Source organism: Mytilus trossulus, chromosome 12 (assembly GCF_036588685.1).
Source record: "Mytilus trossulus isolate FHL-02 chromosome 12, PNRI_Mtr1.1.1.hap1, whole genome shotgun sequence".
NCBI lineage: Eukaryota > Metazoa > Mollusca > Bivalvia > Mytilida > Mytilidae > Mytilus > Mytilus trossulus.
The window spans coordinates 52,269,493-52,296,509 of record NC_086384.1 but is presented as its reverse complement, the minus strand read 5'-3'; the positions used below and the strand labels follow the sequence as shown (position 1 = coordinate 52,296,509).

The following is a 27,017-nucleotide window of genomic DNA, read 5'->3' as shown; positions in this document are numbered from 1 at the left end:
TTTCTGAATTTACAGTATTCTCTAACCCTAGACTCAGTGAATCAAAATATCGTTGACCAATGTTGATATTTTAATACAAAAGTATAAACATGAAACTGATTAGTTGTTGGTGTTAAATACCACTCTCAGCTCAATGGCTATGTTCCGGACCATATGAGTATTTGGACCATACGCGTATGGTCATGACCATATGGGTATATACTCATATGGTCCGACCATACGCGTATGGTCCGACTGTACGCGTATGGTCGGGGTAATTAACACTCTGTTACAGTTTACTTTTAATACCTCTAAACTCGTCATACAATATGACCGTTCATTAAAAAGACGCTATCATATAAGTAATTTTATTAATTTATATTATGATAACCAGATTAGTAAATTTTATATATAAAAATTAAAAGTTTCACATAGTTAATTTTACTTACTTGTCAAAACAATAATAAACACATTTTATACCGATGGTCATTACCGATTTGTTAACGTTTACGAGTGAATGGCGACTTAAAAAAAAAAATCAAAAAAAATCTTAATGAACTGTTACACAAGAAGTCGATGGAAAGAAACATAGTTTACATAGTTGTCTTGTGAATATGGTGTTTTGCGATCATGTTACGATATTTTAGATCTAGAGCTCATTAAAAACACCGTAGAAATATGAAAAGGATCATGCACAACCAAGACTTGCAAACGCCAAAAAAATATGAGACCATGTGAAAGTAAATATCACCCAAGCCTACATGCAAGAATGTAATTAGCGATAAAAACTGTTGCATCAAAATTATTTTTTTTTACGAAGTATTTGAATTAAAAAAATAATACATAGTCATGTAACCATCATTGTTTTTTATCAGATAAAGTTTATGTACTTTTGAAACTTTTATCATGTAATTTAAAAAAAAATACTTATACGGTCCAAATACTCATATGGTCCGGCCCGTTAATAACCAATCGAGTATTATACTCATATGGTCGAACCATACGCGTACGGTCGGACCATACGCGTATGGTCGGACCATATGAGTATATGCATATTGTCATGACCATACGCATATGGTCCAAATACTCATATGGTCCGGAACAGCTATATTATGTCAACCAGCTACCATTGGAGAAAGAAGCCTGGATACCCAGAGAACCATCAACATTTGGCATTTAACTAGCAATTCTTGTCAATAAAGGTCATATTCAAATGCATCTGCCTCTGTTGGCAGGCTAGATCACTTGGCCCTATCTGACATTCAATTTCCCTATCTGATAAAAGATAAAGCAGAACAAAAGTGCAATCTTAGCAGCTTGTTATAGCAAAAAAAACAAAAACAAACTGAGCACCTTTGGTTCTAAAAGATTCTGCAGTACATTGATAGACATCAATAGATTTCAGATAAAACAGATAGTATAGTGCTTGTAGCTAATCTATCATACTCTGCCTGTCTTTAATGAGATAATCAACTTTCAGTTGTACAGTAAATAACAATGATAATTAAAACCCTTAAATAATACAGGTTAGAGTTCAAGACAAAATACAGCTGTAAAAACAAGAACATCAAATGCAGGGATGGATACAGCCATTTTCAATAAGGGGGGTTGTTGTCTCCCAAACCAGGTTAAAGGGGGTATTTATGTCCCCATTAAAATGCATTGATGGTCCAAAAACAAAGGGAGTTTTCCAACCCCAGATTCCCCCTCTGGGTTCTTCCACTGAATTGACTGCTTGTGTCTTCTTTAAGATTAACTTAGAAAAAGATTTACACAGAATATATGATTAACAGATATACAGTATTAATAAGCAATGAAATATGAAATAGGTTAAACATAAACTTAAAAAAAAACAGTAACATGGTTCCAAAAATTCCCCTTCTATTTCTGGCGTCAAGTTGTTGATTTGAACTATAAATAGTTGATTTTGATTGAAAGTAATAGATGAAAGCCAACATTATCAGTTTATTAACCACAGAGAGGCAGATAAAACAATTATTAATAGATCAAAACTGGCAGCAGACCGTAATCTGACCTGTATTATGTTTGGCTACTCTTCATGTTCAGAATGAGGTCAAGGACTCAAAGACAATTTGTTTGTAAATAAAGATCCTTAATCATAAAGTAAAACAAAAAATATTTCATAATGGGCATATGGTTTTGAATGGTTTTACAATAGTAATTTTGGGGCTTGTTGTTCGGTGTGAGCCAAGGCTCCGTGTTGAAGGCCGTACTTAAACCTATAATGGTTTACTTTTTAAATAGTTATTTGAAGGGAGAGTTGTCTCATTGGCACTCACATCACATCTTCCTATATCTATATATTAATATTTGAGTTTAACTCTTAAATTTACATAAACAAAAATTGATAACCTAAGCTTGGTTAATTTTGTGAATTAATTTCTGTGTCATTTAATCTCTTGTGGAGAGTTGTCTTATTGGTAAACCTACCACATCTTCTTTTTTTTCATGTTCAGACAAATTTTAAAACACCTAATAACATCAACAAACTTTTCATGAAACATAAAGAGAAACAGAGAAAACCACTTGTATGATTCCTGACTAAAGGCAGGTACATAAACTTTCTTAAAATGAACAATTACCAGACTTTCAAACACTTTAAACAGTTTAACTACATGAGCACAATGTTTTAATTAATTAGACTATAACTTGTAACTTAACTGACAAAACCTCATTGAAAAATATCTAATTTAAAGAACTATAAATAAAACATCTAACCAATATTTTTCAGACAATCCTGTACTTTTAAATCTATCGTACACTGTGTGTGAGGTAACTTCACATAGATATTTAATAGTTTAATCATTTCTGACTGTGATCAAACATAAAGCCTCTAAACTTTAACTATAATCTCTAAACCTGACATGTGTTACAAAAAGCTTAATGTTGTTTTAAGTTAGCAATTAGCAAATTCTTTATATAATGAAGGAAAGCTAATGAACTCATCCTCCTAGAATTATTCCATATCTTATTCCAATAAATTTCGAGAATCTATAAAGAATACTTAGATATATAAAAAGATGTCATATGAGTGCCAATGAGACAACTCTCCATCAAAGTCACAATTATTAAAAATAACACCAAGGCTCTGTTTGAAGTGCTAATATTATGATATCAAAACTAAAAGTGATCAAAAAGATTTTCAGAATCAGTTTTAGAATGGTGTAGATTTGTCTCATTGGCAATCATAGCACATCTTCTAACTTTTATAAAGTTCTTATTTCATATAACAAAAGTTTTGAGCTGATTTCCCCCTAATAAAACTGCTAGAGTACTTATTGATGCATCTTGAGACACTCAATTAAACTGTTGATTATTTATAATGACATTAACAGAGAAAATCATCATTATCTGTGTGATATGTTAATAGTTAGCTGTCGTAAAATGAATAAAAGGAAGATTACATTGCAACTGAAGAACATAAAATATCTACTTAATAGAGGTTGTAAAATTTCTACAAAACTGTAATCTGAAATCATTCTTCAATCTACTGAAGATGTCATAACAGAATATAAATATAAATATTGGGAAACATCCAAATTGTTTCTGTTTTATATCTTTTGAAATTCAAAGCAAGAAAACATAATAACAAAATATTTCAAAGAAACAATTGAGAAAATGAATGGAATTTGATCAATTTCCTGCTGTAAGCAAATGTTTCATCTGACCAAATATGAAGTCATATTGTTTTTCAGTTTCTAGGAACGTGAGAAGATATTTTTGTTACTTCAATTCAAAATTTTGATGAATTAAAAGTACACTTGTATTTACAAACAAAAAGTTCATTCATAAAATCGAAATTGAAATCTTTTATTCAACATTTTGAAGATTTTAAAGTACATGTATAGGCCTAGGCAAATAATGCAAACAGTTAATTCATAAAATCGAAATTAAAATCTTTATTTAACATTTTGATGAATTCAAGGTACATGTATTGATTGGCAAACAAGCAGTTTATTCATTAAATCGAAATTAAAATCTCATAAAACATAATGTGTTTATTTCCAATGCAAAGACCCTAAGATTGAATCAATATTAATACCAAAATATGCAATCCTATATTAAGACCTGACGACTGTATCATAACAACATCCCTTCTTAATAGATCTATTTGAAAGTAAATTGGTTAACTTTTGAGGTGAATGCTGACATTTTTGTGCTTACCATAAAATATTGGTATATTGTATAAGATGTAAGAACTTACCTAAGCCTACACAAGATACTCGCAGGCCAGATTTCCCAAGATACCTGAAATAAAATAAAATTATCATTGTTCAAAATAATAATTTCTAACAGGATACCCAATGTTGATGTTTTTTATAGGTGGTACAATCACATATTACATGTGATAAGGAATCTATGTTAGTTATTCTAGTTGGTGTGATGTACAAATATCTAGTTAGAATGAAGCGAAATATATGCAAACACTTTTTTAGAATCCAGATTTATTAGTACAATTATCTGGTTAGAAGAGGGGGATATGGAGGGGTCCAGACCCCAAGAAACCTAAGGCCTAAAAAATCCAGATGTCCAAAATTTAGAAAAAACACAAATCCAGACATCCTGAATTTTCAAAAATGAAATCCTGAAGTCCTGAAAAAGATCCTGCCCCTCCTCTTAGAATATTGATTTACTGGTTAATCGTTAGTTGCTTAATGTCTGGGGGCAAATATTTCATGCATGGTCAGGACGAGAACAAGTTAAACTAAATCTACAATAGGTAGTTAGGTCTTTTAATCAGAGGTGGATTTAGGGGGGAGGGCCCGGGCCCCTGCTTTTGGGAAAAAAATTTGGTTGCTTATATAGGGAATCACTGAAGCGTGACTGGAGCAGCCCCCTCTTGGGTCAGTCAGTGGGCTCTGGATCCGCCACTGGTAATCTAGTTAGAAGAAGGTTTATATATAATGACTTTATAGAATTCAGCCTCATATTTGCAATTTAATGTAAAAATACAATATGATGCCAACATTAACTAATGGATAGACATTAAAATCAATAAAAGAGAATGCATACCAAATGACATGGTAAAAAGCAAAAACTAAGCAGGTTCTAGAATATCATTCCTCAGTTATATATAACCATCAACACATGTAGGTTACATGGATGAAATTAACATCAAAGCTGTCAAAACATGCCAATCATTGTAGAGAAACAGACACCAGAGATATACATTGTAATTACAACACACTTAGGTATTGTTTAAATTATCTGACTCTCTACTAAAACTAATTCTACCCAAAGACTTCAAGTAAAGTCAGGCCCGTAGCCAGGAATTTCAAAAGGGGTGTTAGTTGGCCTAAAAAACTCAACTTTAACAGTCACAATTCGAACAGAACGTTGACTTTAACAGTCATTATTTGTTTTCAAGGGGGGGTTCGTCCGAACCCCCCGAACTCCCCCTGGCTACGGGTATGAAAGTCAACTTCTACTTTTCTTTGAAAATTACATATGTTGAGAGGCTTTTAATTTGTGTATTTTCTAACAATTTTGTTCAGGTCTACAAGCACTTCAATATTCCAATGCAGGATTTCTCTTTGCCCGTTCTAAGAAAGAAAAACCATTTCCTATGCAGAACAGATTGCTCTTTGAAATATAACTGTTTACTACAAATCAGCTTATAACAAGAATGTGTCCATAGAACCCTGATGCCCCAAAGGCATTATCATTTGCTATGTTCAGTGGACCGTGAAATAGGGGTCAACACTCTAATTTCGCATTAAAATTAGAAAGATCATATCAAAGGGAACATGTGTACTAAATTAAAGTTGATTGGACTTCAACTTCATTAAAAACTACCTTAACCATAAACTTTAATATGAAGCAGGACGGACAGACCAACAGAACAGAAAACACAATGCCAATAAATGGGGCATAAAAATTTGTACCTCAATTGAAAACAGCTGTAATTTGGTATTTTCTTCTAATTGGAGGTACAAAATACTATGAATATCAATTAAACTTACCGGTAATTTACCAGGGAATTGGTACTCATTTTAGTTGACATCTGAAATTTGTAAAAAAAAGATATTAAAAATAAAAAAAATTATTTAACATGTATCTATGTGTCATAAGAATCTGTACTTTTGATTGGCTGAACTGATACAAGGCATTCCAATATCAAATTGTATTTTCTCAATAAGATTTGACATATGCTTATAATGACAACTTCACAACAGTGCATAGAAAAATAATGGACAAGTTTGATACAGCTCATTATTTTATGGTTTTAGCATAAAAATGTCTTCTAAGAATCAAATATGTATTTCGTAATTTACTAGGATTGTAAATTGCACTTTCTGTTATGGAAACATTTATTATAAATTGTAACTAATTTTGTTGATTGGTAGGTTGGTTGGGTCATGGGATACATTTTTAAAAACAATTGTGGCCAAGTTTGGTTAAATTGTCTCAATATTTTCAGTGGAAAAGAATTTTTTGTAAAAGATTACAAAAATTGACTATAAAGGGAATACAGACGCCAAGTGATGAGAAAAGCTCAGTAAATGGCCTTTTTGGCCAGGTGAGCTAAAAATAGAGTGATGTTCCACTTAAAGCCATGAAACAATAAAAGCTGTATAAAACATCTGGTAGTATTGAAGGATGATTATTAATCAAACAAAGATTTACTCACCAAAATAAGTTTTCTGGAAATTCCTAACTCAGCATTTCATGATTTATATATCTTTTGCTTCTAATTGAACCTTCAATGTGCAGTTGGCTACAATGTTTAATGTATCTTGTACAAAATTGAATACAATCAATTATGAATGGCTGATCTTGTTTTAATCTAGAAAATACAAAGAAATCAATAATGCATTAACATTGGGGTGATATATTCGTCAACAGAACAACACCTCTCATTGCCCTCATGATAGATCAACATATAAACAAGCTTTGAGGTGACAATTACCAAGTCTTAATTATCAAATCTTTCAAGACAGATTTCCTGCACAGTCCATCAGTCATGTCAGTAGGCTGATGCTATTTTCTCTATGAATAAAATAAGTTGCTGGATATATATGCCAATATCAACAGCAATCCATAAATACCAAAAACAAATATCTGTATTGTTCATTTACTCTATTAAGTTATGGGTTGATACTAGCATTTTTGTTTTAATATTTGCTAGGCAAATGGAAAGACAAGGTGATTACAATATAACCTAATTTGTTTGAGAATTGGGTGGAAAAAAGACAGAAAAGGTGTTTGAAATAGAGCCTTTACTCTTAAAGGGAGGGGTATTATTATTATCACATTGGAAAAATAAGAGTGCACACGCTGAAATGCCTTGCCTTTTTTACTAAACATTGATATCATGTTGATACATGTAGTCCTTAATATAAAGCTTTATTACAACTGTCCCATAAATTAACATTAACCAAGAAAACTAAACATTGATCAATAAACCATGAAAATGAGGTCAAGGTCAGATGAACCATGCCAGGCAGACATGTACTGCTATCAATTCTCCCATACAACAAATTTAGTTGACCATTGCTTATGAATTAAAAAAAATTAGTTATCCTATTACTTATAAGAGAGAATTTAACATTACAAAAAATCTTAACTTTTTTTTCAAGTAGTCACTGAACCATGAAAATGAGGTCAAGGACATTGGACATGTGACTGACAGAAACTTAGTGACAGGAGGCATCTATATACAAAGTATGAAGCATCCAGGTCTTACACCTTCTAAAATATAAAGCTTTTTTAAAAGAAGTAAGCTTAGACGCCGCAGCCGGATCACTATCCCTATGTCAACAAAAGTTGCAGGCTCAACAATTAGGCAAAACCCAGAAAAGAGAAATTTACCAGTATAGATAATAAAATAAGAGTAGATATATGTATGGTAAATCTAAATAAACATATAGCCTACCCACAAATCAGTTTTATGTAAATTCTAAACACAATAACTATTGCATTTTAGAAAAGTAAATAATAAAAATAAATTACAGGTCTCTATTGTGCTAGAAATAAAAAAAATATCCTACCTGTGTTAAAACATAATTGATGTATACATGTACTAGCACTGAGAATTATCCCTCCTGATGGTGTGCCAAATGTTTGATTGAAATGATGTCAGAAAAACCATGTCAACAGAGCAATTAGCTGATAATATCATCTCTTTTTATTGTCAAATTAATATCTTACTGCTAATAATTACAGGGAATGCAACCGGCCTAACATTATTCCTTTATACTTAGAGGAGTAAATTGGCTCAGATCTGGTTCGTTAATGCATTTGTAATAACCTGCATTTACCACATGTTGAAATTGATTGTGATTGCTGCTGAGAATGAGATATCTGGATTGGAGAATAGTTTCTTTAAAAGTTTTAAAATGCATTAAGATCTCACATATTTTAAAATTTTTATTCACACCATATGATTATTTTTTAAGGTTCTGATATTTTATTCAATTAAAGTGCATGGACAAATGAGATGATCATGTTTTTACAATTGAATACATGTAAATGGTTCCCCTTAAACTGACCTTAAAAAACTTTGATTTCCAGGGGCTGCACCCCCCCTTTTTTTTTACAATCAAAAGCTTTTGAATGGAGACATATGGTTGGAACCCCTCCTTTTTAAAAATAGCTGGACCTGCCTCTGATCTTTGAAATGAGCTTATCACATTCTATAAATAATTTCCTAATGCCATTTCCAAAACTTTTGGCCTAAGTCTAGCATCTGTGTAGATGTATAGATGCTAGACAAAATACAACAGTTTTACTGCATTTACTCAGCATGCATCATGTACATTATTTGGACTTATGTTTAGCTTTCATTTGCAGTCATGATTTTTTTTTTAAATTTATAACACTTGATTTACTACGCTACAACTACTACCATATAACTTCTCATGACAATCACCTTTGCACTGTGACCATGATCATGGTAATTATTATCATAAGATGTATGTTCTTATTGTCTCATCAGTGGATGATTGAGGGGGGGGGGGGGGGGTGAAAAAGTGTGTGTGTGAAGGGGGGGGGTGAAAAAGTGTGTGTGTGGGGGGGGGGGGGGTGAGGGGGTACTGGGTGGTTGGAACCCCCATTTTTTTTTTACAATCAATGCATTTGAATGAGGATATATATTTAGATACCCCTTTAAAAATGGCTGGATTCATCCCTGACATCTCTCCACTTTTATGTCATTGAGTTGCACCAAGATAAATCTACATGTATATCTACACTCAATTTAGAATAGAAATAAAGATATAGACAATCAAATTCCTACCAATGTAAAAATCAGCAAAGAGCATGGCATGAATAAAAGATTTCTTAAATACTATCCTCAATTTAATATCAACAGCACTTGAAGAATCATGAAAAAGAATATTTACATTGAAAATATTCATTGATTTACATTTGTAAGTCAAGTTTTTAAGTGCACTATCTGTTTATTGTAACCTATATCTCTATATAAACAGATAGTATTGAAGAGTAATCATAATATCTCTACATCAACAAATAATTATGGAAAGTAAACATCTTGATATAAATAAATATGCACTTACCTATTTTTAGCATAAATTTCCAACCAATCTGTAATTACTGTTTGACGTACAATCTCTTAATCAACCAATGAAGAGATCTTCAGCATTATAATTGTATCTTTATATCTTTCTAGTATCCTATAATCAATGAAAAACAGAAACATGTAAAAGTAAATCCTAATAATACAATCACTCAGATATACAGTAAATGACATAGACTACATCAAAACAGCATAATGTATCTTTATATATCTCTCTAGTATCCTGTAATCAATGAAAAACATGTAAATGTAAATCGAAATATATTACAATCACTCGAGAAAACAGACAAAATTTACACATTACAAAAACTGATTTTGTATATTTATCCTTTTGTAAAGCAGAAGACTCCAAAAAAGATTATACCATTAGTTTAAAATGTCAACTACATTCAGAGAAACACGATAGATTGATTTTCCTTCAGTACAATCAAGCTCCGAATCAGGCTGGCAAGAATATAATGTATTGATTTAATATTGTACCATTTGTACAAGCTCTTGATTAACAATAGGTAAAATGACAGCAAACATAAACAATTCTGATGAAGAGTTGATTAGCCATTGATTATCAAATTAAACATACTTCCTTATAAATATAGCTAAAATTATTGAAAAATTGTGATCATATGTATAAGGAAAGATGGAAATACATAAATTAAATAAAATTAAATTAATAATTTGTCTGAGAATCTAACAACTTGCAAACATTACTATAATATATTTGTCTTAAATTTGATCTACTATAATACAGAATACCAATGGCAATTAACTATTATAAAATAAATTTTATAGAAAATCAAATAAGGGAGATAATCTAATTATCTTATGAAATTACAATCAAATGCATTTACATTTTTGGCAAAACGGGAAAACAGTAATGCAACCATTTATAACCCCTTAAATTGAAAGAAAAAAATTGTAAGGGTTCCGCACACCCAGTGTCTCGCCTACTTTTGCTGTAACTCCAATGTTCAACAAAAATGAGGAAAACAATCAATAAAATATTCCTCTTGATACTATCTTATGATTGTAAGAAGCTTCTGTCCAATTTTGGTAAAAATTTCAGGGTAGTTTATGAATCGAATAAATGTTTTAAAAACTTTAACTGCAGACTGTATGTAATGTTAACTGGAAGAAAAACTAAGTCCATTTATAAGTAAAATACAGATACACAGGTACCAAATATTAACAAAATTTCCATTCTAGATACTAGCTTTTGATCATAAACAAGCTTCTGACCAAATTTGGTACAAATTTAAAATAGCATAAGAAAGTATTAATAATTTTTTTTTAAATTTAACCACTAAGCGAATGTGTTGTTTCCTGGCAGAAAACCTAAGTCCATCTATAAGTAAAAAACAGAAAAAATGGAATTTTATTTTTGGAAATTTTACTTCTGGATACTATCTTATGATCATAAACAAGCTTCTGTCCCGGTTTGGTAAAAATCCAGTATAGTTTAAGAAAATAATTCAAATTTTAAAAACTTTAACCACAGAGTGAATGTAATGTTTCCCCACAGAAAAACTAAGTCCATTTATAAATAAAAAACAGAAAAAAATGGAATTTTATTTTTACAAAATTTACTTCTGGATATTATCTTATGATCACAAACAAGCTTCTGTCCAAGTTTGGTAGAAATCCAATATAGTTTAAGAAAGTTATTAAATTTTCAAAAACTTAAACCACAGAGTGAATATTTGTGGACGCCGTCGCCGCCGCCGCAGATGACGGAATGTAGGATCGCTTAGTCTCGCTTTTTTGACTAAAGTCGAAGGCTTGACAAAAACAGTACTGAGCATGCTGAGGAAGGAAAATTATTTTTGTATAGAACCAGGAACCTTTGTGTTAGTAGTCCAATGCACTAACCACTACACCAGGGTGATGTAATCACAGAGCTCCTAAAGTTAGATATGATCTGTGCAATTAAATAAACTTATTCTAAAGGTTACAAATATAATACTGTTATTAGATCTTTGATTATTGATTTATGGGTATAAATATTAATTTTGTTATCCCTTAATTTAAACCAAACTGAATATTGTTCATATTTACATTCATGGTTCTACAATCTACAAACCCATATTTTGACATTGCAAATATGTACAAGGTCATGTTTTTCTCCAACTGTTAATGACATCTTCACACTATAATATATCCATTTGATGTTGGATGCCTACTGATGGATTTTTTAGTCTTAGATACATGATTTTTTTTTTTTTTTTTACATTAGTTGTTATTTGCTTTGACCTAGCATTTAGTATCTAAGAGTTATCTCAGAGTTTGTATGTGTTGTATTTTTTAGATGTTGAGTTTATACCTTTTATCACTGATTTTTATAGTTGGTTCTAGTGTACATGTTGCAAGGTTACACAATTACTGTACAAGGTTATTGGGTGGGTTTGGCTCCAGCAAACAAGTTTAACCCCTCCACATTCTGTTTATCCCTAAAGTCAGAAGTCTGTAAAAGCTTGTTTTTTGTTGCTGCTACATGGTTTTTGTCTATTGTTTTGTACATAAGTCAGGCCATAAATTTTTATGTTTGTATTGTTTTACATTGGTCTTTTTGGTGCCTTTTAATTTAAGCGATCATACCACATCTTCATCAATAGGGTACATATATTAAATTAAAACAACATTGATCTCTAAAAGAAGCACATGTCAGATTACATATCAATTTGCATTTCAGTTCAAATAAATAGCTTGTATGCAAATTGTGCCAAGAATCAAAACAGTTTTTGTTTCCTACCTTAAGAACTGAATTTAATCAATAATATTTTAAAAGCAAATTTAATTTCATAACGTTTTGATTTTCAAGCTACAATGTATATTATGAGTATATAATAACATATATGCAACATGTATTTAGCCAGTTTACATGGTTTATAATTTAAATATTTACAATCAGAGGGTGGTAAATGGGTTATTTTCGTGCAACATGTTTTGCCATTTTTATTGCAACTGCAGCCATGAAAAAGGTTTGTTATTTATCATGTTTTGTGAAATTGGTAAAACTATCTTGGAACATGCAAGAAATTTATTGTTATAGTTCACTCGTTCTTCCGTGCAGATACTCCCCTTTACATAAAATTGAGAAAGGAAATGGTGAATATATGCCGAAGCAACAACCACCCGACCATAGAGCAGACAACAGCCGAAGGCAACCAATGGGTCTTCAATGTAGCGAGAATTCCCGCACCCGTAGGTGTCCTTCAGCTGGCCCCTAAAAATATGCATAATAGTACAGTGATAATGGACATCATACTAAACTCCGAATTATACACAAGAAACTAAAATTTAAAATCATACAAGACTAACAAAGGCCAGAGGCTCCTGACTTGGGACAGGCGCAAAATTGCGGCGGGGTTAAACATGTTTATGAGATCTCAACCCTCCCCCTATACCTCTAGCATCTTACATTGTCTTACATCCCTATTAATTATCAGAGCAGGCAAACATGGATATTTTCTACTTTGCTGGTGTTGGCAAAATAGCTAGTACTGCCTAAAATTAAATTGGTCTTTATAAAGGATGACTTTTTTAAATTCAGGATAGTTTTTGTTTCTTATTTGGGAAAAGCAGAAATATTCTAGTCCTGATCTGAGTGAAAATAAATAATCTGCTTGCCTTTAAGTTGGAAATAAATATTCTGACTAAGAAAACTGTTTCTTACATTTTTGCTTTGATTTACTTTATGATGATGTAACCCTTCAGAATTTTTCTCAACAACTATTCTAGTGATGTACATTAAGACCGTGCAAGGGCAGTATAGCAGTCAAGGTCATTAAAAACTCCAATCATTTTACAAATAAAATAAAATATGGCTAAACAAGTAAGTTTGATTGAATTTGTTCTAACATCTTTATGAAGCAATTTTGAATATGTTTTAAAAGAGTCTTGACAGACAGTCAAACATCAAACTGGTAGATTAAAAATTACCTGACAACTTCAATTTTAAATATGTTATGTTGAGATCTCATAAACATGTTTAACCCCGCCGCAATTTTGCGCCTGTCCCAAGTCAGGAGCCTCTGGCCTTTGTTAGTCTTGTATGATTTTAAATTGTGTATAATTCGGAGTTTAGTATGACTTCCATTATCACTGTACTATTATGCATATTTTAGGGGCCAGCTGAAGGACACCTACGGGTGCGGGAATTCTTGCTGCATTGAAGACCCATTGGTTGCCTTCGGCTGTTGTTTGCTCTATGGTCGGGTGGTTGTCCATTTGACATATTCACCATTTCCTTTCTCAATTTTATGTTGTACATTTTGTAAATGTTATTCCAAATCAAATGTAGAAACTGAAAAACACATCACAAAGAACAAGTGTGCAATGTAAAGGCTATTTTTGATTTTGCTGTTACGCATACCCATAGCCAGGTGGGTTAAGATGACCGGTATCAGGTCCGTTCGCGCCCAATATACTTTCGCACCCTACCCGTTCGCACCTCGCATGTTCACACCCAAGGTCCGTTCGCACTCTACACGTTCGCGCCCAATTTTAATTCAAATTCAAGTTGAATAAATGGAAAATCATGATTGATGTTTTTAATTGCTTTGATGTAAATATTGAATGTATTTAAAGCTTGGTATGAGTAAAAGATTAAATATTTTAAATGAAAAACACAAAGGATAATTGTTTTTAACAGCTTGGTCCAAGCTTTGATCTGAAACAATGAAATAATAAAATATAGCAATACACTATTATATAAACCAAAACATGATAAAATTTATTCAACGCACACAAAAAAAACGTAGTCAGAATCTCACTTCATTTTGAAACAAGTCAACGAAACAAAGTTATAGGTAATACCCTAAACAAAACATGATTAAGTGTTATTTAACAGAAAATAAAACCTTAACAGAATCAATCTTTAATTAGAAAGGAATATTATTTTTTTTAACAATACACTCTCAAAAACATGATTAAGATTTATTCAACACATAAAAAATGCTGTCTCGCTTTATTTTGAGACAATGAAATCAATTATACTTTTAAGAATACTACTTGCCAAAACTTGATTACAAAGTTATTAAACACAAAACCAATTAAAATTGGGCCCGAACATGTAGGGTGTGAACATGTTGGGTGCGAATGCGAAGGGGGCGAACATGAGTGGGTGTGAACATGAATGGGCGCGAACGGACCCGGGTTCAAGATGACCCCCCACCCCCCATTGAAAACAAATAAGCAAAATAAGTCAATGTCCTGTTCTAATTGTAACTGTTAAAGTCAAGTTTGTGAGGCCAACGAACCCTCAAGATTGGAAATTCTTGGCTACGGGCCTGTTACGCCTTCGGTTCCTACAGGAGAAAAAGGATTCCGCGTAATGACATTGAAGGAAGGCATCCCAAAATTTGTTTTTTTTTCAAAAAGCTGTACAAAAATGATATATTTATTTGGACTAAGTCAGACTGACTGATCTGTCACTTATTTTTTTAACCATTTATAAATCACAAGTTGTCATGACATCTCGATTTTAATGTTAGATTATTAAACTTAAAAGTAAGACTCACTTTTTCTAAAGAGAAATGATTCTGTAGGAAAGTGTAAATATGTGTGTTTTTCTTTTATCTATCGTGTATATCTCATCTGTGTTGTAACATGTTTGTTTAAATATAGCGCCATAGTATTCTACAAATGAAAAGTAACGAGGTAAACCGAAAGTACCTGTATTAACTGTTAGATCGTTTATGATAAGTCGAAGTTCAAGAAATCAGCCTATCAGAATTAGCCTCTTATAATTGTGCTATTTATGTATGACGATCATGTGACTGAATTGGGAAGTGAAAGTAGAAATGGTTAAGGTTTTCAAATGCCACAATTTTAAATCGCAGAGCGTTGTACAGGTTGATGGAGAACCCATTGCATTCTTCAACCACAAAGATAAACTGTTTGTTGCAACAGATAAATGCACAATTGAAGTTTTTTCATTGGGAAATTCTATCAGTAAAATTAGTAGTTTTTCCACAACAGAACAAACAATTCATGACATAGTATTTTGTTACCCTGGTAAGAAAAAAAAATTAGAATATATGTAACACTCCCAAACGTGTCCTTCCCCCCAAATGTGTCCGATTCTCCCAAACGTGTCTTTTCACCCTAAACGTGTCCAAAATGTACAATATTCCCCAAACATGTCTGATTTCATAACCCCTAAACGTGTCCGATAATTGTTTTTCGCCAAAACGTGTCCAATATTTAACGCCGAAACGTCACAAGTCTTTTAGCGCTAATACATATATCTCCTAAATAATATCGCTGATAACGTTTACGGCAATTCTATGATGGGAGACACAGGTGATGAAGTTGTCATTTATCAGATTTAGTTAGATCAATGTAGGTTTTTAATGATTATAATAATTGCAAAATTAATCTGTTATTATTAATTAACTTTTGACTGAAATCGCTTATTGTTCAGTTGCAAGTATTTCATATTCATTTTTTCAAATTCAAATATTTTATTGGACAAAGCACATATGATACAATGCGTATTCCAAGATATAAACACATTAAACATGACAATTTATGCAAATACAACATAAAGAAAATCATTTAGAGCGAACAAACACATAATTCTGAAGTTGAATTAATTGTTAACTTTGTTAATTATTTGTACTTATAAACTTCAACGATGTCTTTTATATTTATCCGTTTATTGCATGGCGGGCTTTTAACAGCATTTTTTTTTTCCACTTTTGTCAATAGTCTATGCGTTTTTCAAAAGCTCATCAAATCATAAACTGCTTATCCGGTTTTTTAATAAATTTTAGGTTTCCAGGCTCCAGCATTACCAAAGACACACGATAAAGAGACATAACGTCCAGAGCCAAATATTTCATGCATAAGTTTTATAGATTCTTATTTTATGAATATGACTGTTATGTGATCAACGCCGGTTTTAATTGCAAATTTATTTTGTAGTGTATAAATAAACTTTAGACTGTTGATTATGTATTGTCCAGTTGCAAGTACTTTATGCATATTTAGAGTGCACATTAGTTTTGCAAGTTTTAATGTTTTTACAGTTGTACTGTACAAATTAACTTTAAACTGATGATTTTAAACTGATGATCGTGTATTGTCCAGTTGCAAGTATTTCATGCATATTTAGAGAGAACATACAATTTTTTTTGTTTTTTTTAAATGTTTTTGCAGTTCTATTTAGAGATCATAGGCTACTTGTTTTTATTTATTTTTTGACATTTGAACATACATGTTTTAATTTTTTTACTGTTCTATTGTTAAGATAAACTTTAGACTGCTGGTTGCATATTGTCTAGTTGCAAGTATTGCATGCAAATTAGAGAAAACATACAAGTTTTAATGTGTTTTCAGTTCTACTGAATAAATTAACTTTAGACTGTAGATTACGAATTGTCCATTTGTCAGTATTTCATGCATAATTAGAGAGAACATTAAAGTTTTAATGTGCAGAGAAAAGGACACTTTGACCCGTTAACTGTAGAGTTTAACTCAACATGTTTGCTTACAATTTACACACGATATAGCCGAAATGACGCCCCCACTTTAACCCAGTTTAATTCTTCCGGTTTGAAAAAGTACTTACATGCCTTATGTATATTGTTAATTAAATGGTAAAATTAGTATACGTTAATGAAATAGCAATAACCAATAAACGCTTGATATGGACACGTTTGAGGGTTAGTTGAGAAATAGACACGTTTGGGCGTTTATTGAAATGACACGCTTTGGCGCTGTTTTCAACTAGACATGTTTGGGGAATCGGACACGTTTGGGGGGAAGGACACGTTTCTGAGTGTTTCATATATGTATACACTGTGCCAGTCTGTGGTATTGACCATTTTAATGGTGGTGGCAATTAAGTTTCACTCTTGTCCGAGGCTCTATCTGTCTGTACGTCCCAAAGTTGGTTTATTCTGTTCTCCAATTTTAGTTTACCTCAACAAAATGTTGTGAAATTTATAAACAAACCTTATGACCACAACACAGGGATTAAAATTAAATTTTGGTGGCGTCACTAGAACCTTTCTAGAGTTATGTTTCTTTACAAATGAAAAAAGTGCTGGAATTTTGTAAACATTCTCTGACTTTAGTTCTTCTTCCTGTTACGGGAAAGACTCTGATGCTGGAGTGCGGAACTGTGGCGCCATGAAGATTCCCTCAACCAAATGTTATGAAACTTGCACACAATGCTGCATACAACTACATAATACAGATCAAGTTTGAAATTAGGAGGGGTCACTTTAAATGTTCATAAGTTATGCTCCTTTTAAGACACAAAAAAATGCTGATATTTTTGTTTCTGGTTCTTTATAAACTTCAATTTGCCTCAACCAAATGTAATGAAACTTATACACAAAATTTAAAAAAAATAATTACAACAAAAAACAAATCTATTCCACAAAACTCAGATCAAGAACAAATTTATAATTAGGAAGTTTTACTTTTGATGTGCAAAGGGAGTGCTAAGGGGGCATCATTCTCCATATATTTTCTATACTTAAAAACATTTTTTTTTGTGCTATGAATCAAGTGCTCAGTGTTTTATTTATGAAAAATCTTGTTAGACAAGGGATCATTAATTTCTGTATACTTGAAATTTTTAGGTAATTTATCTATATCTTTGAAATTAATGATTATTCTGTAAAATTCTGATGAAACTGATTTTATTCTTTATTTTACATGATTTCTATATTTTATACAAATTATAGATATTTTATTCATTTCTGTTATAACAATCTGTTATAAAAGTATTTTATTTTGTGTTTCTTTTCTGTTTAGGTAATTATGTAGCAACTATTGAGTCGACGTACAATCGTAGATCAAAGAAAAATGTCTTTTACATTAAAGTTTACTTAAATTGGGAGGTTGCATCTGTCAAAGATAATCATAGAACAGCCATACGTTTAGCAGGAAAGGACCAAAATGTTACAACATCTGCTGTAGATGAATCCCTTGTTCAAGTTATAGAAATCCCTTATGAAGAGGAAATACAGGACTTTAGTATTTGTCAGAAAACTGGTAATTTGATCACCGTTTCCAAGGAGGTAACAGATGTTTATCATCTTGTGGAGAAAAAAATTTTGAATTCTGATAGAGTTTACCTTGACATTGTTAAATTCCTTCAGCTTGAATGGCACATTGGACATGTTACAAAAACTGTTCTCTGTGAAGATTATATTGGAGTTCTATCAAAGAGAGAGACACAAATTGTTAAAGTGGTTTACTCAGATGAAAATTTGGGAAGATTACAAAATGTTGAAGCTGACAGACGATCTTCTTCAGAGAGAAGGGGAAGTAATCACCTAAAATCTTCATCTGTTATGAGTAATGTTTCTTTTCTTTCATCAAAAAGTAGTCTTTCCCTCCCAGATACACCACAATTTTCCCGAGTTGGTTGTCGATCATCTGCTAATGCAAGTCCTTCGTTACTGTTGAATAAATCTGTAGATTCTGTCAGTATTATAAAAGAAGATGACCATTTTATCAAGATAAATTTAGATGATTTGAAATTGAACCAATCACATTCTTCCAACAAATCAATTAAAACCATACATCTGAAGAAGCTACAGGAACACAACTGTGACAAAGTTCTGGAACCAGATGTTACAGATTTTAGAGGTAACCATGGTAACTGTAAAGTGAATGAACAAAACTTTTGTCTCTAAAAAAAATATGCCCACTCTGTTATATTTTAATAGATTTCTTTTTTAGCATATTTTAATTGTTCAATGTAAAATGGGTTATTGACAAGTAAAACATACTTACTCAATTTTATTACTTAGTTTTCTCCCCAATACGATACACGCATATATAACAATAGTACATAACATTGGGCATGCATTTTGTACATGTTTATTATCTACAACATAAATTTAAAAAGCTTGTCTCAAATGAAATAAAAAGTGATAGAGATCAACCACAAAAATTGACAATGAGTGTTTTAATATAAAAAAGAAGATGTGGTATGATTTCCAATGAGACAACTATCCACAAAAAACCAAAATAACACAGACATTAACAGCTATAGGTCACCGTACGGCCTTCAACAATGAGCAAATCCCATACCGCATACTAAAATTGAGATTGGAAATGGGGAATGTGTCAAAAAAAAAACCACAACAGCAGAAGGTCACCAACAGGTCTTCAATGTAGCGAGAAATTCCCGCACCCGGAGGCGTCCTTCAGCTGGCCCCTAAACAAATATATACTAGTTCAGTGATAATGAACGCCATACTAATTTCCAAATTGTACACAAGAAACTAAAATTAAAATAATACAATACTAACAAAGGCCAGAGGCTCCTGACTTGGGACAGGCGCAAAAATAAGCTATAAAAGGCCCTGATAAGACAACGTAAAACAATTCAAACAAGAAAACTAACGTCCTTATTTATATAAAATAAAAAAAACCGAAAAAAACAAAATCAAACATGTAACACATAAACAAACGACAACCACTAAATTACAGGCTCCTGACTTGGGACAAGCACATACTTAAATAATGTGGCGGGGTTAAACATGTTAGCGGGATCCCAACCCTCCCCTAACCTGGGACAGTGGTATAACAGTACAACATAAGAAAGAACTATAAAAATCAGTTGAAAAAGGCTTAAGTTATCAGATGGACACAAGTGGGTGTGGCTGGTTTTAGTATATTTTACATTTACTGCACCACAAGGAATTTTTTTAAATTTTCAAACTTGATTGATCATTTGCAAGTTTTAGTCATTGTAAAGTTTAACCTTGACCCACATCAAGAGCATATAAGGATGATTAAGAATTTGTCATGTATACCAGGTTGTCTATTGTTGGTGACTGTATGTTGCCCTTTAGATGGTCCTCCAGAATAAGAACTATTCGTCGCGAAATAGTACAAAAGTGTAACAGGTGGCGTTCATCAATTTCAAAAGTTGTTATAGATAAACACAAAAAGTACAAGTATATTTTCCTTAGTTTTGATTCAAGGATTCTGGGCCAATTCTTTAAAAAAGCAACATTCATGTAGCGGTGATTGTATATACAATTGAAAATGGAAATGAGGAATATGTTAAAGAGACAACAACCTGCAGAAAACATCTGAAAGCCACCAATAGGTCTTCAACACAGCAGGAAAATCCCTCACCAGCAAATTTTATTTTCACTTGTGTTTCTAATTATTTAACATGTATTTTATGATGCATTAATGATGTTCAGTCTTTATAAAATATATTGTGTTGATATGATATAGGTGGTGGTCACCAGACAGCAGGATCTATCCATGTCATGACAGTCCATCACCAGAAAACAAAGAGGACAGAAGATGAATTCAGACACCTGCAGCTCATACCTTCATATATATCAAGTAAGGTTTTATATTATCAGTTCAATCATGAACATTTCACTGACTTTTCCCTTAGATTTGTTTTTATTTAATATGGTTAAGAGATTATCTCGAGTATGTATCAACATCAAATCACTATTTTGGGACATCATAAACCTATTGTTGTAAAAAATGCATAGAGATTTTACATAGGTTTTCCTACTCCTCATCTAGCTGAAATTACTAAAATCAGTGTAAATGTTCATGATTATCTTTGTTTGGGGGAAATTGTATATTTAGATGAACTCTATCAGTGTTTACTATTTTAAAAATCATGAAAAATGAAAAGGCATCTAAATTTCTGCTGTTTGACAATTTAACACTATTTTCCTAATTTGTTTTTGTTCCATATCTCAAAGTAATTTATTAAATTGACAATGTTGGGTATCAGTTTTTAGATCTGTCAGTTAGTATCATCATGTTCTCCTTTAAATGTATTTAACAGTCAATCAGTATGCATCCAACATCCAAAGGATTTAGTGTAAATATGGAGCAAACAGTCAAAGAAACATGATCGTGTGAATTTTCTGCTTTTTTTTCTATCAGTATGGTCTAACAAAGCTGTTTTATAATTACAGATATAAGTAGACTGTCTACAAGAGTAATGCCTGGTTCAGTACCTCTTAGATCAGTGGTGTATAATAGTATGGTTGGAATTAGCTGCTTTATCAGCAGTGACAGTAATGGATATGTATTTGATATTTGGTCAACCGTGTCAACTCAATTGTCAACCTACAGTTACTCGGATATTCCTATGCAGGTTAGTAATATGCTCCAATATCTCTGTATTTATAGATGAGTACATTAAAATTTAAACATAAATGCTTTTATGTTTTAGTTTATCTTGTTTAAACAAAAAGAACATATTTATAAAAATCTCTTAAGCTTGATGTGGGATTGGCTGATTTCTTGTAAAGGTTACAATATAAAGCATGGAAAATAAAAACAAAGTCGAAAGAACATATGAAATTAAATGTAAAAATATTTACCTAGTTTCACACAAAGTTAATTAATTTAAAGAAAAAAACTCAAGACAAATCTGACATTTAAAAGTCAAAAACAAGGTAAGCAGACATCCTTGATCAAACTTTTGTTTTCATTATTTGCACTTACCATTTCAGATCGTGATGAATGAAGACTTGCTGTATGTATTGACAGGCCGTGGGTTAGAGATCTACACCAGTCGTTGTGGTACAGCAGCTATTCATCATACAGAAAGATTCAATACAAAGGAGAAGGTATTGTAGACCACGTCTAACATTAAAGGTGCCATTTGTTTATGTCTAATATGAGGGGCGCCACTTGTTTATTCTCACTCTAGAACTAGTAATTTCTATACCAGAAAAAACTACTTATTATGAATGTCATGTTTCATCACAGTCAATAAGTTTAAATTAAAAAAAATGTGCATGCTCTATCTAAAACATTCAGTTTAACAACTTCAGGCTATTATTTTACCTTTTTTAAGGTGGTACCTAACACTACAGGGAGATAACTCTGTAAAGTCAGCTAAAAATTATAAATGTATAACCAGTGTAATTTTTCTGACAAAACGGTTGGTTCAAAATTTTTGAAATTTTTATATTTTTGTTAAAGGATCAAAGTAAGTACTTTGACAAAATTTTATGAAAACTAAGCAAGCCAAATTAATCTTACTGCAAGTGTTGGGTACCACCTTAACTAGAGCACAAAGGTATTTGTTAGCTTGCAACAACAAGGATTATTCTATGCTAATTTGTTACCATATACTATTCTAGACTATTTTCTGTAAAGAAAGAGCAACTCAAAGAAGTAAAATCAAGCTTATATTATTTTCCATTTTAGGCTTTTCCTTCAGCTGACATGGACACATGTCTGTGTGGCGTCCATTTATTCATGAATACAATAAAACTGGATGTTAGTGACAAGTATGTTATCATCTTGTCCAAATTAGATGGAGTTCAAAGGTAATTATATCAATCAAAAATATACCCGGTTAATAATAATAATAATTTCTGATGTAATTTTGAGAGACAATATTTAGTTTAAAGATATCATAGCATTCAAGTAGTTTGTTTATTGTAAGTTTTTTTTTCATTTTTTTGGGGTAAAATATTCAAACAATTTCAAACTTTTATTATCAGTTTTTAATAGCAATAGAAGTTAAACTTTAGATAAATGAAATCTGACTGATGACAGGGCTTCCAAACATTTAACTACTTTTTCAGTTCAATGAATAAAATCTAAAATATTTATTTTTCTGCTTTCTTCTGCTAAAATATATGTCTATGTTTTAGGCAGAATTTAGGAATAGACACTTTTTGTTACATTCATTCAATATTTTCATCATAATTATTTGACCTAAGATACTGAAGTTTTGACATAATTGTGCTTGGTTGTTAAGGTCAGATGAAGGTTCCTGTAGTTTATATGCTGTAGAAAAATGTTCCCCTGGAGAACTGTATAAAGATATGGTAAGTACATTGACATTACGGTTTATAATTAAAGTATGGTAACATTCTTACAGAAATTTCTTAACCACATCAAGATTATGAAGGTACTGTTTGCAGATAAATTCTTTTTTGCAGCAAGGGGGGGTGGTGTAGATGGCCTGTTGCAACTTGCAAAGCAAAATTTCTACTTTTATGCAATAGCACATACTGTTGATTTATTAAATTTCATTGGAACCAATTTTTGTTTATGGTTGATTTCTTGATATAGCCAATGTCGGCATACAAATCTCTTGAAAATGTGTACTTTACTGAACATTTTAATTCATGGTTTCCCTTTACCTATGTAATCCTTGAAAATTGGTACTCCATGGTAATACTGAATTTGCAGTACCCTTATTTTCCAGCAGCAGTCTCTATGCACCATTCATCCAATATAAAAAAGAAGATGTGGTATGATTGCCAATGAGACAACTCTCCACAAGCGACCAAATGTCCAAGTCTACCCACTCTGCAAAAACCTACCTATTCTATTTATTAAGAATTTGTTTTGTCTTGAAGGTGTATAACATAGAATAAACACAAAATATTAAGTAAACAACAATCAATTAATTTGAGTCACCGGAGGTTTTACAATACATATACATGTATTACATTTTTTTCTAAAACAGAGTTACCCCCCATGTGACAGAATCAAAAATGAAACAATTTAAGACTTTTTGAAGTACCTAGCAATGAATTTTTAAAAAGGAAAAAATGCTTTGTGCTATAAGGAGTTTTGCATGATGAAATGATAAAAGTAATAACTTGCTTTAACTAATGTGTATATTATAACTAATTTGGTATCTGACAGTTTAACTTTTGATAAAATAAACTGTTTTTATGCATTTGGCTATGCCATGATAAGATATACCAATAACAATCAACATGCCTTTATTTACACAGGTTAAATATGGAGAAAGGTCAAGGAAACATAATGAAGGAACATATTTAAATCTTCTGCTAGAGGGTCACATGACCTTAAGAAACACTTTTATTGGTGGAGACATAAATGACAGTGAAATAGAGGAATTGTTCAGAGAATCCTGTCTTTTGATTGGTGAATACTATGCTAAGTAAGTAGAGAATGTTTCAAATGTATTTATTGATAATTATTGAATTTATGGTTGTGATTTTTAAATAACACTTATCCTTTAAAAAGTTAATTTAATTTTTTCGTTTGGTAATTTATATCATGCAAAATGAAAAAAACTTCCCCATTGTTTGCAAAAGCCAGAGAAACGATTCACTTCAAATAATTGATTGAAACATGTCTCAACCAAACTTATCAAAATTGAACTCATTTATGAGGGAATTCAACTGTTGTAAAAAAATAAGCACAGACAAGGAATAATAAAACAGAAGTTGATGTTAGACAAACATGGCCAAAAGAAAAATATTTAAAGACAAACAACATGCCACTAAACACTAAACAGAAAACAAAAGATTAAGCAACAGACATCCATTAAAAAATCCAGGATGAATAGCTGAAAGGTATGGAAACATCTTATGCTAGCAAAATTTAAAACTTTAAATATGTTTCAGTGTGGACCAATTTGATTGTATATTAGTACATTTTTGAAGGCAAAATACTTCCAAATATGGTGTTACTGATAACCGTGTGAAAAATGAGTTCATAAATAAGTTAACTCAAGATGTTTACATAATATTGTTTAGAGAGAAAGGTACAGATGGACAATTGTGTATTCCTTATCTAACCATGTCTGGGCTGAGTGTAGCTGACATCATCAGACACCTAGTGGAGAGTCATGAAAAGGTAATTACAGGTACCCAGGAAATCCACAAAAATTGTTATCCAATCAATAATAATGAATCCACAGTATTTGTAGCTCTGCTTAAACTCAAAATCTTTGATGATAACAAAATAAAATATTTAGTCATTAACTTTAATCTATCTCTTTCTTTAACTGGTTAGAGATCATAACCTAATTAGATCTGATTCTCAGCTCACTTACTCCAAAGGTTAGTGAAAGCTTTTCCCCTAACTTGGTATCTGTCGTCTGTTCATAGACCTTTTAAAAAATTCTTCGGAGTCAAATTCAACAATAGTTGACCACAATAATTATTTGTTTAAAGATTGGCTAAAATGGCTATATTGTAACATATGGGTAAATTGTAAGTTTTGTCCATTTTCTTGAAAACCACTATAGATAGGATAAGTCAGTGATTGAGCATGAACGATGTATTGGTTTGTGATTAGGTCAGTTTATTGGGAACCACTAGTGGTAAGTCTACAGTATTTGGTATGCAGTTGCACATGTATCAGGTGTAAGCATCATGCATGAAGTCATGCTAAGTTACTGAAATCTTCACAATTTTACCATTTGAGTTTAATTTTAGACAGTTTCCACATTTAGAAAATCAACAGTTAGCTTAAAAAAAGAATTTTAAAATTGAAATGTTTAGAGTTAAGAAATATTGCATCACACTTGGTAGAACATTTTTATATCAGTGTATTTATTACTCTTCTTTATTCAGACATTTTTGAATTTTAAAGCAATTTATCATAAATAGTATAATAGGGTACAATGTGAATGATGAAGTGTGTAGCTTCAGAAATATCATGCCAAAATAACTTTGCTTTTAATCTTACAAGAATTGAAGAAGGAATGGTATAAAAAACATTCAAATTTGATTTTTTTTTTAGATGGGATACTCTGACCATGGTCAAGGATTTATAGCTTATTTAAAGCATGTTCTACTGCAGGATGCAGAACCTTTTGAGTTGATAGAGGTATTTTGAACGTCATATAATGATTTTTTTTTAACTTGAAAAATGTTGAGCATATACAACTTTTCCATTCAAACTGTCCACAATTGTTAAAGTAGAAACACTTAAATTACCTCAAGTGCATATTTGAATTTTTGGTTCATTTACAAAATTCATTCAACAAAAATCCACAGTATATATTTTTTTTTTAATTATAGAAACATTCTTTTCCAAATGGAAAGCCTTCAATTTCTGCAAGTCAGAGAGACTAAACTACCTCAACTTAGAAGGACTTCATTATCTTAAGTCAAAGGGAATAGATAAACTCAACCAAGAGGGACTAAATTTCCTTAAATTATAGAGACTAAATAATTTCAAGTCATCGGGACTAAAAGTATCTCAAGTCAGAGAGACTTAATAACCTCAAGTCAGAGAGACGTAATAACCTCAAGTCAGAGAGACTTAATAACCTCAAGTCAGAGAGACGTAATAACCTCAAGTCAGAGAGACGTAATAACCTCAAGTCAGAGAGACGTAATAACCTCAAGTCAGAGAGACTTAATAACCTCAAGTCAGAGAGACTTAATAACCTCAAGTCAGAGAGACGTAATAACCTCAAGTCAGAGAGACGTAATAACCTCAAGTCAGAGAGACGTAATAACCTCAAGTCAGAGAGACGTAATAACCTCAAGTCAGAGAGACGTAATAACCTCAAGTCAGAGAGACGTAATAACCTCAAGTCAGAGAGACGTAATAACCTCAAGTCAGAGAGACTTAATAACCTCAAGTCAGAGAGACTTAATAACCTCAAGTCAGAGAGACTTAAAAACCTCAAGTCAGAGAGACTTAATAACCTCAAGTCAGAGAGACTTAATAACCTCAAGTCAGAGAGACGTAATAACCTCAAGTCAGAGAGACGTAATAACCTCAAGTC

The 27,017-nt window shown here is 31.8% G+C and overlaps 2 protein-coding genes across 2 annotated transcripts in view; one reads left to right on the top strand and one right to left on the bottom strand.

The window, feature by feature from the left end:
• LOC134692822 (voltage-gated potassium channel subunit beta-2-like) overlaps positions 1–15,211 on the bottom strand; it is a 46,051-nt gene extending 30,840 nt beyond the window's left edge. The window contains exons 1-5 of the mRNA XM_063553400.1: positions 15,055–15,211; positions 9,519–9,635; positions 6,632–6,787; positions 5,964–6,004; positions 4,205–4,248 (exon numbers count right to left, since the gene is read on the bottom strand). Coding sequence (XP_063409470.1) covers positions 4,205–4,248; positions 5,964–6,004 — 85 coding nt within the window. The 5' untranslated portion in view covers positions 6,632–6,787; positions 9,519–9,635; positions 15,055–15,211. The remainder of the gene's footprint in view (positions 1–4,204; positions 4,249–5,963; positions 6,005–6,631; positions 6,788–9,518; positions 9,636–15,054) is intronic.
• A 96-nt stretch (positions 15,212–15,307) lies between these two features.
• Positions 15,308–27,017, top strand: part of LOC134692568 (BLOC-2 complex member HPS3-like) — a 28,977-nt gene continuing 17,267 nt past the window's right edge. Inside the window, exons 1-10 of the mRNA XM_063553025.1 lie at positions 15,308–15,550; positions 18,305–19,144; positions 20,753–20,866; positions 21,463–21,644; positions 22,006–22,122; positions 22,709–22,830; positions 23,268–23,337; positions 24,259–24,428; positions 25,030–25,129; positions 26,021–26,107. Of these exons, the coding sequence (XP_063409095.1) occupies positions 15,337–15,550; positions 18,305–19,144; positions 20,753–20,866; positions 21,463–21,644; positions 22,006–22,122; positions 22,709–22,830; positions 23,268–23,337; positions 24,259–24,428; positions 25,030–25,129; positions 26,021–26,107 (2,016 nt within the window). The 5' untranslated portion in view covers positions 15,308–15,336. The remainder of the gene's footprint in view (positions 15,551–18,304; positions 19,145–20,752; positions 20,867–21,462; positions 21,645–22,005; positions 22,123–22,708; positions 22,831–23,267; positions 23,338–24,258; positions 24,429–25,029; positions 25,130–26,020; positions 26,108–27,017) is intronic.